General features: G+C 48.2%; 6 protein-coding genes across 6 annotated transcripts; 1 reads left to right on the top strand and 5 right to left on the bottom strand.

Moving 5' to 3' along the window:
• Window positions 1–108: 108 nt before the first annotated feature.
• On the bottom strand, window positions 109–621 carry AtWU_05143 (DUF427 domain-containing protein; the record flags this gene model as incomplete). The annotated part of the gene is made up of 4 exons (XM_035500253.1): window positions 109–143; window positions 207–287; window positions 380–485; window positions 541–621. 4 exons carry the CDS (start codon window positions 619–621, stop codon window positions 109–111), a joined length of 303 nt encoding a protein of 100 aa, XP_035356146.1.
• A 219-nt stretch (window positions 622–840) lies between these two features.
• Window positions 841–2,826, bottom strand: AtWU_05142 (DUF427-domain-containing protein; the record flags this gene model as incomplete). The annotated part of the gene is made up of 1 exon (XM_035500252.1): window positions 841–2,826. One exon carries the CDS (start codon window positions 2,824–2,826, stop codon window positions 841–843), a length of 1,986 nt encoding a protein of 661 aa, XP_035356145.1.
• A 1,772-nt stretch (window positions 2,827–4,598) lies between these two features.
• AtWU_05141 (putative aromatic-L-amino-acid decarboxylase) lies at window positions 4,599–6,320 on the bottom strand (the record flags this gene model as incomplete). Its single annotated transcript, XM_035500251.1, has 3 exons — window positions 4,599–5,169; window positions 5,222–6,152; window positions 6,272–6,320. The coding sequence occupies 3 exons, from the start codon at window positions 6,318–6,320 to the stop codon at window positions 4,599–4,601; spliced, it is 1,551 nt and encodes a 516-aa protein (XP_035356144.1).
• Window positions 6,321–8,489: 2,169 nt separating this feature from the next.
• On the bottom strand, window positions 8,490–10,001 carry AtWU_05140 (aromatic-L-amino-acid decarboxylase; the record flags this gene model as incomplete). Its single annotated transcript, XM_035500250.1, has 1 exon — window positions 8,490–10,001. The coding sequence occupies one exon, from the start codon at window positions 9,999–10,001 to the stop codon at window positions 8,490–8,492; it is 1,512 nt and encodes a 503-aa protein (XP_035356143.1).
• A 1,338-nt stretch (window positions 10,002–11,339) lies between these two features.
• AtWU_05139 (RibD family protein) lies at window positions 11,340–12,164 on the bottom strand (the record flags this gene model as incomplete). Its single annotated transcript, XM_035500249.1, has 1 exon — window positions 11,340–12,164. One exon carries the CDS (start codon window positions 12,162–12,164, stop codon window positions 11,340–11,342), a length of 825 nt encoding a protein of 274 aa, XP_035356142.1.
• Window positions 12,165–14,272: 2,108 nt separating this feature from the next.
• AtWU_05138 (magnesium transporter CorA family protein) lies at window positions 14,273–15,420 on the top strand (the record flags this gene model as incomplete). The annotated part of the gene is made up of 2 exons (XM_035500248.1): window positions 14,273–14,778; window positions 14,835–15,420. 2 exons carry the CDS (start codon window positions 14,273–14,275, stop codon window positions 15,418–15,420), a joined length of 1,092 nt encoding a protein of 363 aa, XP_035356141.1.
• Window positions 15,421–16,526: the final 1,106 nt, after the last annotated feature.

The raw sequence follows: 16,526 nt of genomic DNA, 5'->3' as shown, positions 1-16,526 counted from the left end.
ATGTACTGGAATGCTAAACGTGAGAGTTACATCCACCTAGTACTTCTGTATCAATCATCCATCCTCATTACAAACATGCCACTCACAACATCAATCCCAACTATCCATTCATTCCAAGGTCACTTTAATACTGTCTGTTGTGTCTGAGCCCATGCGCCGTTAGCTCATATCACCCAGCCTGAAAGATATCAATAGGTCAAGCATACAAAACGCCACATGGTCCTTGATATTGCTTGCAGCATCATAAGGGTTGGGGTAATACCACGCTGCACCGGGGATTGTCGTGGCTGGATATCAAGCTGTTAGCAACGATACAATCATTCTGTCTCCGTAGGGGGCAGTTTAAACAAACGAAGAGATGGGGTGGGGAGATCCTCACGTCCAATCACAAGAGAGTAATACGATGCATCTCCTTTCCACGGACAATATGTCGCCTTGTCGATCGGGACGAAGAGTGATTTATCTTTGATTGCTGTGGGTGGGAACTGGATATTGTGGTGAGTCGGTTCGGGTATGTAGGCTGTAGTGTTAGGGGCTTACGTAGATGTTCCCTTCCACGGTCTCCCAGGTGGGGGATTCGGCGAGGACGATGTCGTTGAAGGTTGCTCTAGCGAGGGGCATGGTTATGGGGGAGGGGAAGATGAGTTGCACTAGTGCTTGTATGTTGAAGGAACAAGTAAAGAGAGCGAGCAAAAGAGGAGGAGAAATATTTACTAGTTATTGCTGATGTGATACAGTTGCATTAATAATGCATTCATGGCGTAAGTGCGGGGAAATTCCCCGAGTGGATTGAACCTAAACAGAGACCATTCCCGTGTATGGCACAGCGAAAGGCGCCTTCTAAAAACACACTTTGCTGTCTTCATCCTTTTCAGGACTTGCGTCAAACCCATCGACCTTCGTGCACGGCTTTGTATCAGCCCTACATCCCACCCAGTCTGGACTAGGCCAGGACCATCGCTCGAAGTTGAACTGCGGCAGATGCAAACACGTACTCTCGCATTTGTCGGACTCTTGTACCTGATTCCCATCACAGTCGATCCCCAGTGTCCGTCGCATCTCATCTTCGCAGGCTTGTAGGGTTCTCCATGTGCCCTCACACCACGCACAGTATAAAGTCTCAGGTTTTAGGGGGTTGAACACCAGCGATTTCATCTTCTGATGAACACGACTCAGCGACACCTTGTGCGCGCTTGGATTTTCCACGGCCGTAAAGATTAGTAGCCAAGGATGCAATGATTGATGCTCACAGGGAGTCCGATAAATCTTCTGCTCGTTATCAAGCGTGAAACTCAAGTATTTCCGGATAATTTCCTCAAAGCTCTGATACAGCTCCGATCGAGCCTGGTAAATAGCTTCATACATATCCCTGGGCAGAAGTCCGTCTTTTGGCTTGGACTTGAACGTGTAATCCATAATCACACCACGCGTAGCATATCGGAAATCCCGTCCGGATCCAGACTGAAATACCCAAGTAATGAACAACACCCAGTCAACTAGCTCTTTGTGTGAGGGCACATATCTTTCCGGTCTCACACAGGTGTTTTCCAGCCAGGCAGCCGAAAGGGGCTTCATGGCATCTCGTAGCTCGAATCTATCCACAATAACCGCGATGTCCTTGAGAAACACAAGCTCAACAGGTTTTTGCCAATTGACCCATCCCCTGTTCAGGGTTTGCAGAACCCATAGCATAGCTGCGGGATTGGGCCAATCGTATGACAGATCTTTCACCCAGACAAGCTCATCCTCGTCCCAGTGAGCCTGGTTGTTAGGCTGTGCGTCGTCGGTTTCTTGATATCCGAAGATTTCGGCGAAGACCCTGGATGAAAGGACTAGTGGCTTCACGGGGACGCGAATTAGGGTAGGTAGACAGTAAGTTGTGATTTTAATCAACACATCTAGTTTCGCCGTTGGATCCTTTGAGTACGGGCGCAGATCATGAATAATCCCCTGCTTCTTCTTGCGCCCTTCCACATAGTTGGTCCATCCTAGATAGTCGCATCCAGGGAAGCACACAGCGTCATCCTCGTCGTGGACGTGTTCATCGTCGTGGACGTGTTCATCGTCGTATTCAGAATCATCCTCAGGATTATCCTCAGAATTATCCTCAGAATCATTCTCAGATTCATCCTCAGATTCACTCTCATCGTCATCGTCTGACATATCCATTTTCGAGCAGATGCAACAGACAGGTTCATCCTGGTCGTCGGTTGAGATATCCTCCATGTCCCCATCATCAGACTCATCTGATCCAGAGTCATCGCTTTCGCTATCCCCGTAGACCAGATCTTCCATGCTATCATCCTCATCATGATGAGAAGATGATAGATTTGTTTCATTTTCATACAGATGATCGAAGGTGTCTTCGATGCGATCAACACTGGATTTCTTGATGGGCGCGTTTTCAGGATCGTAGTCTTCTTCTTCATCTTCTTCATCTTCTCTCCGTTCTTCATCATCCCCCCAGTCGCTGTCGACACCTTGCTCGCTATCACCATCCGCAAGGTCCATATCCTCCTCACTGTACTCGCTATCATCCCCACTCTCGGACGCCTCATAGTCATGATCGATGTCCAAGTCCTCCATGACTTCGTTGAGATCAACCTCGGTAGCTACCTCAGTAGCCACATCGGTAGCATCGTCGTCAATGGTGCCTTCATCCTCTGCTGGAGGAGGTATATTCTCCTTGAAATCAGCGGGGTTGGAGGTAGGGATAAAGCCACAGGCGACAGAATTTGGCACCAACCCATCAACCATATCCATATCACTATCACTGAGCATGTTGAAGTCCTCCATCTGAGCGATTGGTTCTTCGACGTGGTGCATCTTGAATAGACAAACGACAAATGGGGTTTTTTTTTCCCTCAAATTTTGCGTGTGTTGACCAATGACGTTTATATAGTGATGCTGGCAGTGACAGGTGATGGAACTAGGGTTGGCAGTCGATACATCACCCTGTTCAAGCGGTACATGTACACCTATTTATCTTTCGTCCAGGGGAACATGATTCGGAGACATCCATGTTGGTTTGCTACTCTATAGTACTGGTAATGCATGGCATGGGGTTTGCCTTCTCTGGCTGCGCGCATTACAAAGGCCAGGAAGAATAGGGGGTGATAGATGAAACGTGTTGACCAAAACTGGGTTTCTGAAGAGGTGATAAGTACTTATATGATCTGCGGATGTCTTCGAGAGATTGTGGTTGGTGCATTGTTTCCGTTGAGCAAAACGGTAGTCCTTCGATGTAATGTACGGTCTGCAGTGGGATCTTCCATTGCATGCATAGTGTGGCTTTGTCACTGCTTTACAATGACTTTATCATCATAAGGTCTTTCTTGCGTGAGTGGGCGGCCATTCGCGGTTTCTCTGCGTTGTGGAAAGCAAATGTTTTTGTCACAAGTGAACTTTAATGTTTAGCTTGATGTACTTCTTTATATCGTAGGGATTGGCAGGGGATTTAACAGTCATTATAATCCTACATCTAAGAAACTAATGACTGACTCTGCCGGGTCGTACCCTTGGACCATTTGCATAACTAGATGGCGTATCTACTTCGCTGAGACTTCATGTGCAGTTCTCCTTCATTGATATGTGTCTTCTTTCATACTGTTGGTTCAGTTGCTGAATTTATCTGAATTTCCAGAAAACATTTCTCCCAGACACGGATACCGCCATAATAGACATGCCAATCCGAAACTCCGCCAACCCCTTTTACGAAGTCAAGGAGATGGAGCTCCCCGGAAGTCGAGATAATGTACAGCCAAGCATCGCCCAGCAAAACAAAATGATTGATGTTCGATCTAGACTACTGAAGTCCCACTTAGAATCCGCCAGATACCATGGCCTCAAGAATGTGTCTCCTGTCCTGGTAACAACCCCGGAGACCGGAGAGCCTCTCTACATTCTCGTCTAACAACGTATATTACATTGGAAATATCATGGATGAGCATGCTCATCAAATCACCAAACCAACATCTTGGCCAGATATTCTGGACGCGCTGATCAAGAAGGGTAGAAGAGGTCTGTACTCGAAGAAGCTTGGGCTTGTTAATGTGCCAAAGGACGAACAACCCCGGGATGATGAAGTGATTGAGGGCCGGAGATAATTTGTTCCCGTTGAAATTTATCTCAAACATGGTGACTGATTATTAGAACGGATCGTCAGGTTCAGTTTACTGAAAGAACTGGTGGTCAGACTTGATTCGGTAAAACGGCTGCTTCATCAAGACCTCACTTCTACCTCAACAATACCTTCACTGATATCTGGTGTGTTTCCTTTGTACTTTGTAGGTTAACAATGGCTTTGAAATATAGAATGTATCCACTCTTTGTCGTATGGGTAAGGATGGGATTATCCGCTTAATGGGAGTTGTTTGACTTTCACTATACGTGAATGTTGCTTTGTTGATTTTTGCTCGCTTCTTTCTCTATTGTCTTGTGATATCTGAACTCGCTGCCAATCATCCAAGGCCATTGTTCTGGGAGAGCTATGCCACATACGACCCATAAAGTACTATCTGAATGCAATATCATATATCATATCTACAGGCAGAATCAAAGGTATTCACAACATTCAAAAATGGTATCCAACATCTCATCTACCCCCGCTTAATGACCTCCTCCGCCGTCTCGACCAAAATCTCAAATGCCCTCCTAACATACTTCTCCTCGGCCGCCGGGTTCGTACTCACAACCCGAATAGCATAAACCTTACAAATAACGGTCGAAGTAATAAAGATCTCTCCTCGAGAGTTGACCAATTCATACACCTCCTTGGTCAACTCGTTGGCAGCCTCATCCGGCTGCGCAACAAGAACGCCATTCTCAGCTTCCACCATCGTCGACCCCGACTTGGGGCTCTTAATTCGGAACACAGTCAACCCGAATGCAGGAGTGGTGATGATCTCAAAAAGATCAGCCCGACTGCGGACCAGACCCGCAAAGGTCTCTCCCAGTCCTATGGACTTGCGGATATAGTCCTTCATGCCGGTGAGACCGTAGCTGCGCATGACAAACCAGATCTTCAGGGCACGGAACCGACGGCCCAGAGACATGCTCCAGTTACGGTAGTCGGTCACCTTGCCGGAGTCGGAGTAGTGGTTGCGCAGGTAGGCAGGGGTGATGTCAAGGGCGTTAGTGAGGTCTTCGCGGTTGCGAATGAAGAGGCAACTATGCCAGTTAGCAACTTATATGATCGTAAAGGAATGGAGAAAGCACAAACCTAGCATCAAAGTTAACCAGCAGCCACTTGTGCATATTCAGATTGAAGCTGTCGACTCCCTCGGCGAACTCCTTCGACAGATACTGCCACTCATCTGCGACCAGCGCCGCACCCGCATAAGCAGCATCGATATGAACCCAAATCCTCTTCCAATGCTCCTTCTCCGCCAGAACAGCCTTAATCTCCCTGAACCGGTCAACGGCGCACGAATTCGTCGTACCAAGACCCAAGGTAATGAAGTAAGGCGTCAGGTTATTCCTATCCAACCCCTCCAAAACATCCCTCAACCTCTCCCCAGTCATCTCCAAGTTATCCTCCAACCTCGCCTCGACACTCCTAAACCTCGTTCCCGCCAACAACGCCCCCTTCGCCGTACTGCTATGCGCCTGGTTACTCGCCAATGCGACCAAACGACTCCTCAACTCCATCATCCGATCCTCATACTCCACTGTATCAGGCTTGAACCCCTCACTGACTACGATCTCAGTCACGCGCCTTTCCCTTGCAGCAATCATCATCGTCGCGACCGTGTCACTCGCCGTAACCTGGATCACACCTCCTCCGCGGTTCTCCGACGTGCTGAGGAAACATTCCGGCAATGCGAGCGCCTGAGCGAGCCAGTCCATCACAATGGTCTCGAGTTCCGTGCACGCCGGGGAGCAGAGCCAGTTGAATGCGGGGGCTGTGAAGGCTGCGCTGTACATTTCACCTAGAATACTGGGGTAGGTGACGCCTGCGGGGAAGAAGGCCATGAAGTTGGGGGATTGCCAGTGCGTGATGCCCGGCTTGATCTTGGTTTCGATGTCCGATTGGATGGCGCTCCATGGTTCGGGGTTCTCGGGGGGTGAGGTTGGGATTAAGGGGCGGAGGTAGCCTGGTTCGATGGTGGGAAGGACGCGCTGGTTCGGGAGGTCATCGAAGTATTTAATTACTGTTGTTGTTGGGGTGGTTAGCTGTGTTTCTCTCTCCGTGTGTGTGTGTGCGTGTTTGTGGTGATGCGGGCGGGGATTGGAGAAGTGCGGGGTGCAGGGATTGGGTACAGAGACTAACTGTCGTCGATGGCCGAGTGGGCGGCCTCCCGGAATTGTTCGCGATCCATTGGATAGATATGAGAGTCCCAGGCTTGATCCAAGGGGGAATTGAGCAAGTCAGATGTGAGGACTGAAATGAAATTCAGCGGAGAGTTCGGAGGAGGCAGGAATAAGGATCTGGATTTCTTTTATCGATAAGCCAAGGCCGGTGGGGTTGGTGCCGGAATTGGTTCCGAAGGTGTTCCGACATGTCTTGGAAAGGGCGTCCGATCTACGCTTTTGGACCGTTTGAAAGCTGTTCATGGATCTTGATATTGCGCCAGGAATGAGTTAATATATTCAGGGTCCGGGTAAATTGCTCCTCATGCATCATGTGCGTTGGACAACAGTGCTATTGGGGGTGTTGACGGATATTTCGCGGGTAACGGCGGTATTTGTCGGATATTGCTTCTTTCCGAGTTTGTATGCATTTGGGTACTTCTTGGTGGTTTAGATAAGAGGATAAGATTTCGTGCTTACTTTAATAATGAGAGTATTCTGGAAATGAAATTTTGCTAGGTAGTGAGTGGGGTTTTGACTATGTTGTGGTTGCTAATGAGGCTCCCAGGGTGTGCTTCCATTCCGATTTCCGAGCGAGCTCAAATTGCTCGGTTGTCCAATGCAGTGAAATTTGTGATCCAAATACACTAGCATATATCTCATAAGCACACTGACTACTCGATGATTACTACTCGTGTATATTTGTTTCAGCCGAGTCACTTTGTTATAGAGCGTTTGACGCATCCATTTAATGTCTTGGTATAGGCTAAAGGAAAACGTGAAATAAAGATAGATTATAGTATCTCATATCAATACCACAGGCAACTCAAATTAACCCTAAATATGTTGAAAATAATCTAGCCGAACATCTACGCTCTCAAGCCAATTACCAATTCTTCCCCATGGTCCAACGGAACAGAAGAACAACCACCCAAGCAAAATGAATAACATCAAGACGCATCTTCAGCTTCCCCCTCCACCTCCTCCGCAGCCTCCCCCTCCGCCGCCTCCTCCACCTCCTCCACCACCACCACAGCCTGTCCCACCTCCCCCTCCGCCACAAGCTGCGCCAGGAACATAGCCTCCTCCATAGTATCGTCCGCCTCGTCTCCTTGTTGTTCTTGATTGTCGGGACGAGGATGTTCCCTGACCGGGTCGAGACGTGGTTGTGGGTCGAGGACGGTACGGGGAAGCGGGTTCGTCAGAGTATGAGGTAAAGCACATTGTCTTTAATTTTGCAAAAATTTGGTGGAGCTAGTGGGTGGTATTTATGTTATGGTTGAGTTTGTGTATGTGGAGTGTGGAGTTTAATGAGTCGGAAGATGCCTTGTCTAACGCGGGAATGATATATATGTCTTTAGTTTTTTATATAAAGTAGAAAGTGAAATGTCTTGTGGCACGGTAAATTGAGTAGGGACAGAGATCGTTATAAAACATTGTGCGTAGAGCCTCAGCCTTGTTTATGTTGCACGAGGTTGCTGATGGGCGTAGTCATGCGGATAACTCCGCCTCGTCTCGTGTTTGCGTGGCTCAGTGTGTATGATGTGGCTATGCTGACTGGCTGAGCGAGATACAAGGCTGCGGGTGCAGGCATGTGCGATGTGGTGATTTGCAGGGTTTCTGAGTCTATTTCATTGTTTGCTAAGGATTCTGGTGGTGAATAACTGTAGTGGGGAGATGAAGATTGCCTTGCTCAAAGTATAATCCTGGGTCGGCAGCAATAAGTCGATCTTTGGACGTCTCATGATGCGATGAGCTTTGCTGATGGGACCAAACATAATACGATATTTATCAGGGATTCCATATTCCAACAATCCTTTTACTCACTAATTAATAGATGTGTAGTCATTTTGGAAGTGTCTGATGAAAGGAGGGAATTATTGGTGCATCATGAATCATGAACAAAATGTTGCATCAAGATGAGAATTTGGTAGGTGTATGTAGATGGCTTGATTCTTGTTTGTTTTGTGTAGTATATAAATGTTGTGAAAAGATGTACTTTTGATGAAATATGTGTCTTCCATTCTGGCGACAATCAGGAGAATAAACCGCGCCCAGCATCCTTGGTATAGAGAACGTATTTTACATCTCAAGTATCGGGAGGGAGAATTAAAGGGGTGGCTGTATATATGGCTTTCATTGGCGTTGATTCGATAGACGATATCAAAAGCCTATATCCAGTGACACATAATCGACCATCAAGGTCCGTTCGTCCAGAGTCCTGGTCGCATATGGTCAAAGCGAACTCCAACATACATGTTGAAGTCCTCAATCAAGTCGTCACATTCCTCCACTGTTATGTCAGGCTCATCATCGCTTATGAACAGACGGATAATCACTTCCTGCAATAGAGGCACCCGCCGATGACGGACCGACAACCGAAGAAAATCCGCCAACACATCCTGGAGAACGCGCACTGTATTGGAGGTCAACCCATTTGCCCTTCCCACATATTGAAAGTCCCACCGTAGGCCAAGTCTTTCCAGTGTTACTGGTAAACCTCGATTTATACGAGACATTTCTATCCTCTCGAATCCATTAAGCAGCTGGACCGGTAATTCGAGTGTTTTGAGCCGAGTAAACCCCTGAAAGAATCCAGGCATCATAGATCTGAATAAAGGACCCCATATGTCGATGTCACTGGTATTCTCCAGGACTAATGGTGTGCTAGAGAAGCTGATTGAGAGGTGCTCCAGACACCCATATAATGCTTCCAGTCCATTCAAAATGCATTCTCCATCAACGTAAGAGGGTGTAGACTGATGCCAAAATCTTTCCTCTTCGTTGTTCATACCAAGGTGAAGAGTTCGAAGGCTTTTCATTCCTTGTAAGATCTTGAAGAGCGCGCAGTCCATTATTGAAACGTGGTCCAGGATAAGGGTTTCGAGTGCCGTATAGTCCATTTGAATACCTGGAACCCGCTCGAGCTGAAGACCATGATGGCTACGTAGCCAGACTTTGAGGTGCTTGATCTTTTGTAACCGAAATATTGGGATCACTTGTGATGAAAAACGACTCGGAACGTGTGTGTCATCAAGCATACATGGAAGACTTTTTTGTAGTGCGTTGGTTCCGTAATCGATTTCTTCGAGGTGGTCAAAGTTATTTCGCAACTCTGCGGAAAATAAATTCTCACCAGAAGTGAGGCGTTCAATTATCACTCCAGGAAGTCCGCCGTTAACAAGGAAGGTGTAATCGAGCTTGAGAGACCTTAGATTATAGAGAAAAGGTAGGAGGAGGGCCACCATGGCGTAGACGTTTCGTGCTGCAATGGACTTGTACCAATCTGAACGGTCCTTCCGGCTTTCTATGATACAACTCACAATATATCGAAGATAGTCGAGTTCCTGGGAAAAGGGCATCTTATCATTCTTAATGATAGAGGTCAGGTCAGGACTGCACCCTTGGATCCCAGGACTCTCAAAGATCTGAGTCTTTTGGGGAGGACTGCGCCCCAGTAAGTGCACCTCTCGGATTAAGCCACACAGGCGGCTGCGTGAGTCCTTATTTCGGACAAGAGTTGTCCACAGCGACATGAGTCGGTATCGAGACATCTTGTCATTCCAATCCCATTGAATCTTTCGATAGAGATAGCGAGTGGCAACACGATTTAGTGTGCGGGATGTCAAGCAAATGCTGTTGAGGTCTCCGGTCTCGAGATACTCGCAAATCTCATTCCAGACATCTTCCATAAGAGAAAAGTCAGACATCGTGGCGATCGATTTGATGCTTGCGTTTCCGATTTCGTAGTGCCTATGGGCATGTGGCGATATATCAAGATGTGCTCAATCATCTATAGGATCACAGCACCTTATAAAGGTACCATGGTTTTGTGTTGTCAGTAATACTTTTGGGATCTTGGAAAATCCCCGATTATAGCATTATTCTGGGAGATTAGTAGGTTTGAGGATATCCTGCTTACCATCCAGTAAGATGTGAAAGCTGATCCTGTACCAGCCAGCCTACTAATGAACCGTTTTGGGAACCGGTGCTTTTCAACATTTTCTGGCGTGTTCCGAAAGCCCACAAAGGGCTTGTTGATTTTGTGGAGTACTTCAGTCTTCACATGCTGGAAAAGTGAGAATCTGGATTCTTTGTGCCAGACGCCACAGAAATAAGAACTTCATCACTGGAAAGTGCGCTGTGGAAGACTCCGAAAAGAAAGCAAGATTTTGAGAGGAAAAATTCACGTAGGTCAGTCACACGGGGCCTAAAAGGTAGTAATTCACGGTTATGACCTCATTCTCTATAATGGGACCGCCAATAAACTTTTCTTGTAAGTAAATGTGCTGTGCCGCAAAGTTATTTTCTATGATTACTGGGCACAAAGAAAAGGATCACGGCTGATGGTACGGAACATATCTGTCTCCATTGCAGCACCACTCATACATCTGTAACAAAGGGACGACTGACATGGATGGTGTAGAGGATAGAACTGTGCATCTAATCAAAGCAATAACCAACCATAGCCCCGGTGACACCCTCGCAGAGGTATTGGTAAGGATATGCACTCATAAGAAAGGTGACTATTACTCAACCGTAATCTGCGCCATGGATGTATCGCCCTGAGACCGATTGAATAAATTCTTGAAGACGCTCTCTCCTCGGCGTAGTCAGAATAGCGCTCTCAGATTCGACACGTCAAAAATGTATGCGGGACCCGGCGGCAGGTTCACTTAATTGACCCGGAAATGCATTCCCGCTTTCCTGTCGTTAGTGCCGTCATGGAGCCGCATACCTTACATAGATACCATGCTTGTTGCTCTCCTTTCCTTTTCTATCATGAGCATTTACTATGGCATTAGGTATCCGCGTTAACAACACCCTTTCGTAATGTAGGATTGCGAAAAACCTGTTCTTTAAGGTTCGAGGCCTTCCAGCAAAGAAAACTTCTTGGGGGAGACGAATATCTTCAACTGCCTGGATATTATACTGAATACAGTGAAGATGCTATAACGGCAGAGTCTGAACAAAACTAAAGCACCATAACTGAACAATCTATTCTATACTGAATGGAGAAATCTGCGTTTTGACGAACCCAACCACCCCTACTCAGACCCCTTAATCCTCCCACAAAGCACTACATCCTCCCCAAACGGATACCACTTCACGCCGGTCAGCCTCGAAGCCGGAACAATCACACCCCCTTCGACCCTCCTCTTCGGTGAAACCACCACGCCCCCCTGGCCCAACCAAGTCGGAGCAATCGTAACAATCACCGAATCCACCAACGACTGACATCCCGGCTCAAGCAACGAGTTGATGATTGAACCACCTCCCTCAATCATCACACTCTTTAGTCCCTCCTGTACAAGACACTCCAACAAAGCAGTCCAATCAATCCGATGCGCACCATCCGAACCCACCCCCATCGGCAACGCAATATACTTGCCCCCATGACTCTCCAGGACCTCCTTCTGAGCCGCAGAAGGCGCCGTCTCCGCAGCCGTAACGATAAACGGAGCCCTGCCGCGCCCATTCCTCGCTAGCTCAAAGATCTTTGACTGCGCCGTAAACTCCCATCTGGCTGAGGGGTCGATGATGATTGGTCGGGGTTGGCCCGCCAAACCTTCGGAGCCGTATCCGCCTACCCCTGCCAATCGACAGTTCAGGCCGGGGTTATCAGCCACGGCGGTGCCTACGCCGATAAGAATAGCGTCATGGCGCGAGCGTAGATAGTGCGTCATAGCTTTGGATTGCGGGCCGGACAGCACGGTCCGCGTGCCCGGGGCCAGAGCTAATTGTGAGTCGAGGGATGTGGCGAAGGTGAGGGTGGTGAAGGGGAGCGATGACGATGATGGGTTGCCATCTTTGGGTGGGAGATGGGGTTCCAAGAAGGTGCGGTCTTCGATGGGGAAGTTGAGGCTATCCATTGTGGTGGTGGTGTTGTTGTTGTTATTGTTGGATTGATGGTGGTGCGGTATCGGTGATATTAGCTTGGATTGGATGGCGGGGTGTATTGATGCCTCAGGCAGGTGACTGGGACTTATAACGGATTCAATGCCGGGGATTGATGATTGGTCGGAATTGTGGCCGCTTTGCTTCGAAAGTCATCGCATCTGATTGGCTGGTTTTGGATGCTTCTCTCAAGTCCAGTTTTGGCTGCCAGCGACCGGTTTGTATGGCAGCGATTATTAATCCGCATAATAATGTGATGAGGTTAGATATATGGACTGTTTATGCTATAGTCACTGATAGTTGGTATGTCATCCCCAGGCGGACTGCTGAATCCAATCCCGGTGAACCGTGCTATGTGCTAGAGACTTGTTCACGCGGTTCCTTAATCTTCCATGCTTTCAAGAAAAGTGAACAATCCAGTACCTTCTTCGATAACCTTGTCGGAATACCCATTTTTGGAAATACACTTGCGTCATGTGACCCCTCCAATTACCGGTCAATTCCGGTCGCCTTCTCCCTGCCCTGTTCTCCTCAACCGGCACACACGATGCAAATCATTGTTGTCAGTCGTGATACAATCAATAAATCGGTCTACAGGACTTCTATTTTGAAATTGCTTGATAATCAAAGAATGTCGGGTTTTAATACCTTTTAACAATGAAATTTCCAAGTCCCAACATGACAGGTCTTTTGTTTTGGACACATAGCAGCTTGAATTATTTTGCACACACTGAACTCCAATGAATATGACACATAGTTTGAACAGCAGATGCTGGCAGGAAAAACAATACAATGTACATATGCAATGCAAGTATCGCTTCATAAGACACACAATGCAACCGTGACAAATCATCAACGCCAAGATACCTTTGCTTCAGTACGTAATACAGGTAATAACACATCCCCCTTCCCATCCCATTAGGAGGTGAACCACATGAATCTGGGGCATCAAGGTTAGCCAAAAACGCAATCTCAAGTCAAGCAAATACCTACATCTCATAGGCCATAGAGGGGATATCCTTGCAAAGTGAGACACCAGATCGAATAAGGGATATGGTTGCACCCGTCAGCACAAGGATGGCCAATGGACGAAACGCCAGAAACCAGGCATATCTCCACACGACCCCTACTGCGGATCTGTAGGGAATCAGGTCAGCTCGCTAGCAAAGTTAGTTAGCAATCTTGCTGCAACTTACATGAGAGTGGAGGTGGAGGACATCTCGTTAGTCGTGGGCGTTCTTTCTTTCAACGAACAAAGGGCCTTTGTGGTATTGAGGGAGAGGGCTTTCAAAGTTCAATGATGAACAAAACAATCAAGGCATGATCCTGGAAGGTGGGAAAAACAAGCCAAGGCTCTTATGTCAAGGTTATATCTCATTTGCTTGCGCCATTGCCAAGGTGGCAGCCTGCTATCGTCATTTCCAACGGGTCTCGTCCGAGCCACAACAGCGTGGGTAAACGTTGCACCGCGCCAAAGACGCTGGATCTTTAGATAGAATTGTCTAATCCAATTCAGGAAGGCCAGTGGTGAAAAATGCTGCCTGAACCCGATGATCCTACCAAATCCTGCCTTCCGACTTTCCGTAAGCTGTCCACGGGGTCCTCAAGAGCTGGCCAACCAGGAGGGCTGGCTGGGTCAAGTTGCGCCAGATGCGAAAATTGACTGGGCAGGGCAGCCGGAAAACTTGCGTGGGGGCTCCACTATTGGCTTCTCGGGAGGGAAAGGGGCCCGCTCCCTCAGCCCTACAAGGCTGCTGCTGGATTCTGTGAAATATCAGTTGACCCCTGGCTTTGCGCAACGTGGATGTCCTGTTTCTTGCTGCTTTCTCTTGCAAAATAAATCACTCGCTTTCTACATATTCCGGCCCAGGCGCTCACGGATGAGAATCGTGTCGATCTTTGACGTTTTGCTTGTTCGATCAGTCAACAAGCGTCTATATCATAGAATGGGCTGAGTGTACGCCTTTTCTGCCCGTTTCTGGCTTTCGCGTTTTTCTTGTGGTTACATCCGTTGGTGTATCAAATCTTGTTTGTATCGCTCTTTCTCCCTCTCTGAGGTGGCTGCTCAGTCTGGACTCACAGAATGGACGCGAAGGGACTCCACCGGTTTTCCCACTTTTCCTGTCGGTCCCAGCAGGTCGTCACCTCGTCCACTTGGGAGGGCCTGCTCATCGAGCAGTCCACCTTGTCTGCTGATACCAAAGGTTTGGAGCGGGACACATGGTGGGTTGACATCTGCGACGCCACCGAGGAAGAGGTCAGCACTGTCTGCCAGGCATTGTCCATCCACCCTCTGACAGCAGAGGACATTGCGACCAGGGAACCTCGCGAGAAGATTGAAGCATTTCGGAACTACTATTTGATATCCTTTCAAACCTTGCTTCCAACAGACGACCTCAAGAGTTCTCGAAGCCTCAAGCCATCATCGTCTATCCCCGGCTCCTCTGGGTTCTACATTCTGGTATTCAAGAATGCCACCGTGACCTTTTCTCCCAGTGGTTGTCACCACATCGCCCGAGTCCGGGACCGAATCCGTCGGACACAGGACACGCATCTCGTATCGAGTGATTGGATCTGCTACGCTCTTATGTACGCCCGCTATTTCTTGTTCCAATCCTCCCGACTACTGATAAACCAAACAATAGTGACGAGATCATCGACGATTTCGAACCGTACATGCGCGCAGCAGAGCGCGAAGCCGATGCGATCGAAGATCAAGTGTTCATCGCCCGCGTCGACGACGTCAAAGCGCTCATTCCTCAACTCGATAGCCTCCGCAAAAGCATCACTCAGCTCATCCGCTGCCTGACCGGTAAATACGATGTCTTAAATGGCTTCGTCAAGCGTTGTCAGGCGAAGGACAGAAACCCAATGTTCCCGGATGGCGATCTTTTGGTGTACCTGGGCGACGTGCAAGACCATCTCGTGACCACGTTGACCAGTTTGTCACATTTCGATGAGATTGTGGGACGGTCGCAATCGAATTTCCTGGCGCAGCTCAGCGTCAACAATATCCGGTTGAGTTACGATGTCAATGCGGTCTTGAGTAAGGTGACCATCCTGGCGACAATTTTTGTGCCCTTGCATATGGTCACTGGGTTGTTTGGTATGAACGTCGAGGTGCCTGGACAGAATGTAGAGAATCTTGGATGGTTCTTTGGTATCATAGGGTGCATGTGTGCATTCGTCGTGGTTTGCTGCTTGCTTGCGAAGAGGCTGCGGTTGCTCTAGACATATCATTTTCATATGGTCGCAAATCATCCACGATAGCATAACTTGGGCGATGATATTCGCAAAACTTTCTGTCGGACAAGATCTTTCAGCGTATAGTAATGAGCTTGAGGACCGTGTAGAGGTTTGAGAGTTTGTAGAAGTCACACCGTCTCAGGTGACCGGGTTCCTGCCAGTTTCACCTCACTTCATTCCTCTATCCTTAATCTTCCCGTCAACCCACCGTTACCAATCTATCGTCTGTCAAGACATTTGTCATCGTCTAATCACCTCCCATACTATCTCTAATCTGTAATGATATCTCTCAATCGATATTTGTTATCTACGAGATCTCCGACCAAAGTCCCATACAGCAAGCTTCCCCGTCCCCGCTCCTGGCCAGGGACGACGGACCGTCCCATGTGGAGTACATCGCAAAATGTTGAGGCGCTTCAGACGGAACACGGGCAGGCAAACCGATCTAGCCGGGCCGCTGATCATACGAGTACCTGCTCATTGCTGGTATCAACCAATGGGCCTGCAGACTAGTGTCGGGGCTTGATAGACTGAGGGTCGAAGGCACGGTCGCGGACCGCGCAATTACAGATAAGCACTGCTGTTCTATCATGGACCATAGCTAATCCTTCCCAATAGAGTGATAGTTTCCAGACACTATGTCGATGAAACTTTAGACAATATCGACCAGTCTGTTGTTGGGATAGTGTAAGGGTATAATATGGCCGGACTATACCCACGGCTGGCTGGTCAGGCATCCTGGAAAAACTTGCCTGATCCGGTACCCTTGCACGTGACAGGGGAGAGCTGGTTCGAGGAATGCTCATCCCTACTGTGTCCGTCAGTCATTGTCAGCATCGGAAAGATACGGCCCCGACACCTTATCTGGCCAGTAAGACAAGCCTTTCCATCACTGCAGCCAAGACGCACTCCTATCGGAGAGTCCGCCAATGGCATTTCCCAGCTGCAAGATAAGCCAGTTAGGTAATCCAACAGTGTCCCACCAAGACATTCGGCCCGATTAATGACTTCGCTGCGCTAGACTGCCTCCGTCTCTCCCCTATTCTCAGCCAGGTTACCTGAGAGAATCACGTAAATTCGCAACCACGATT

Source organism: Aspergillus tubingensis (assembly GCF_013340325.1).
Source record: "Aspergillus tubingensis WU-2223L DNA, scaffold_7, whole genome shotgun sequence".
Lineage (NCBI taxonomy): Eukaryota > Fungi > Ascomycota > Eurotiomycetes > Eurotiales > Aspergillaceae > Aspergillus > Aspergillus tubingensis.
Note: the sequence above shows the minus strand (reverse complement) of the source record. Positions and strands in the feature narration are given on the sequence as shown.